This window comes from Carlito syrichta, unplaced genomic scaffold (genome assembly GCF_000164805.1).
Source record: "Carlito syrichta isolate Samal-C Ts95f unplaced genomic scaffold, Tarsius_syrichta-2.0.1 Scaffold137250, whole genome shotgun sequence".
NCBI lineage: Eukaryota > Metazoa > Chordata > Mammalia > Primates > Tarsiidae > Carlito > Carlito syrichta.
The window spans coordinates 1-301 of record NW_007081346.1 but is presented as its reverse complement, the minus strand read 5'-3'; the positions used below and the strand labels follow the sequence as shown (position 1 = coordinate 301).

Genomic DNA, 301 nt, shown 5'->3' with positions numbered 1-301 from the left:
CCTTCCAGGTCTCGGTGGGGGAGGCCTACCTGGTGTACACCGACCGCCTGTATTCCCGCTCCGACTTCAACAACTACGTGGCCGCCATGTACAAGGTGCTGGGGACCTTCCTCTTCGGGGCCACCGTGAGCCAGTCGCTGACAGACCTGGCCAAGTACACGATCGGCCAGCTGTGGCCCAACTTCCTGGCTGTCTGCAGCCCCAACTGGTGCCGGGTCAACTGTTCCCTCTATGTGCAGCTGGAGAAGGTGTGCAGGGGAAACCCTGCCGACGTCACCGAGTCCAGGTGGGTGGGGACGGG

At 63.5% G+C, this 301-nt stretch overlaps 1 protein-coding gene across 1 annotated transcript; it reads left to right on the top strand.

Annotated features, from left to right (window-relative positions):
* Window positions 1-5: 5 nt before the first annotated feature.
* On the top strand, window positions 6-290 carry LOC103251213 (phospholipid phosphatase 2-like; the record flags this gene model as incomplete). The annotated part of the gene is made up of 1 exon (XM_008049808.2): window positions 6-290. A coding segment is annotated over one exon (285 nt), but the record flags the coding sequence as incomplete, so codon positions are not given.
* Between the last annotated feature and the right edge of the window lie 11 nt (window positions 291-301).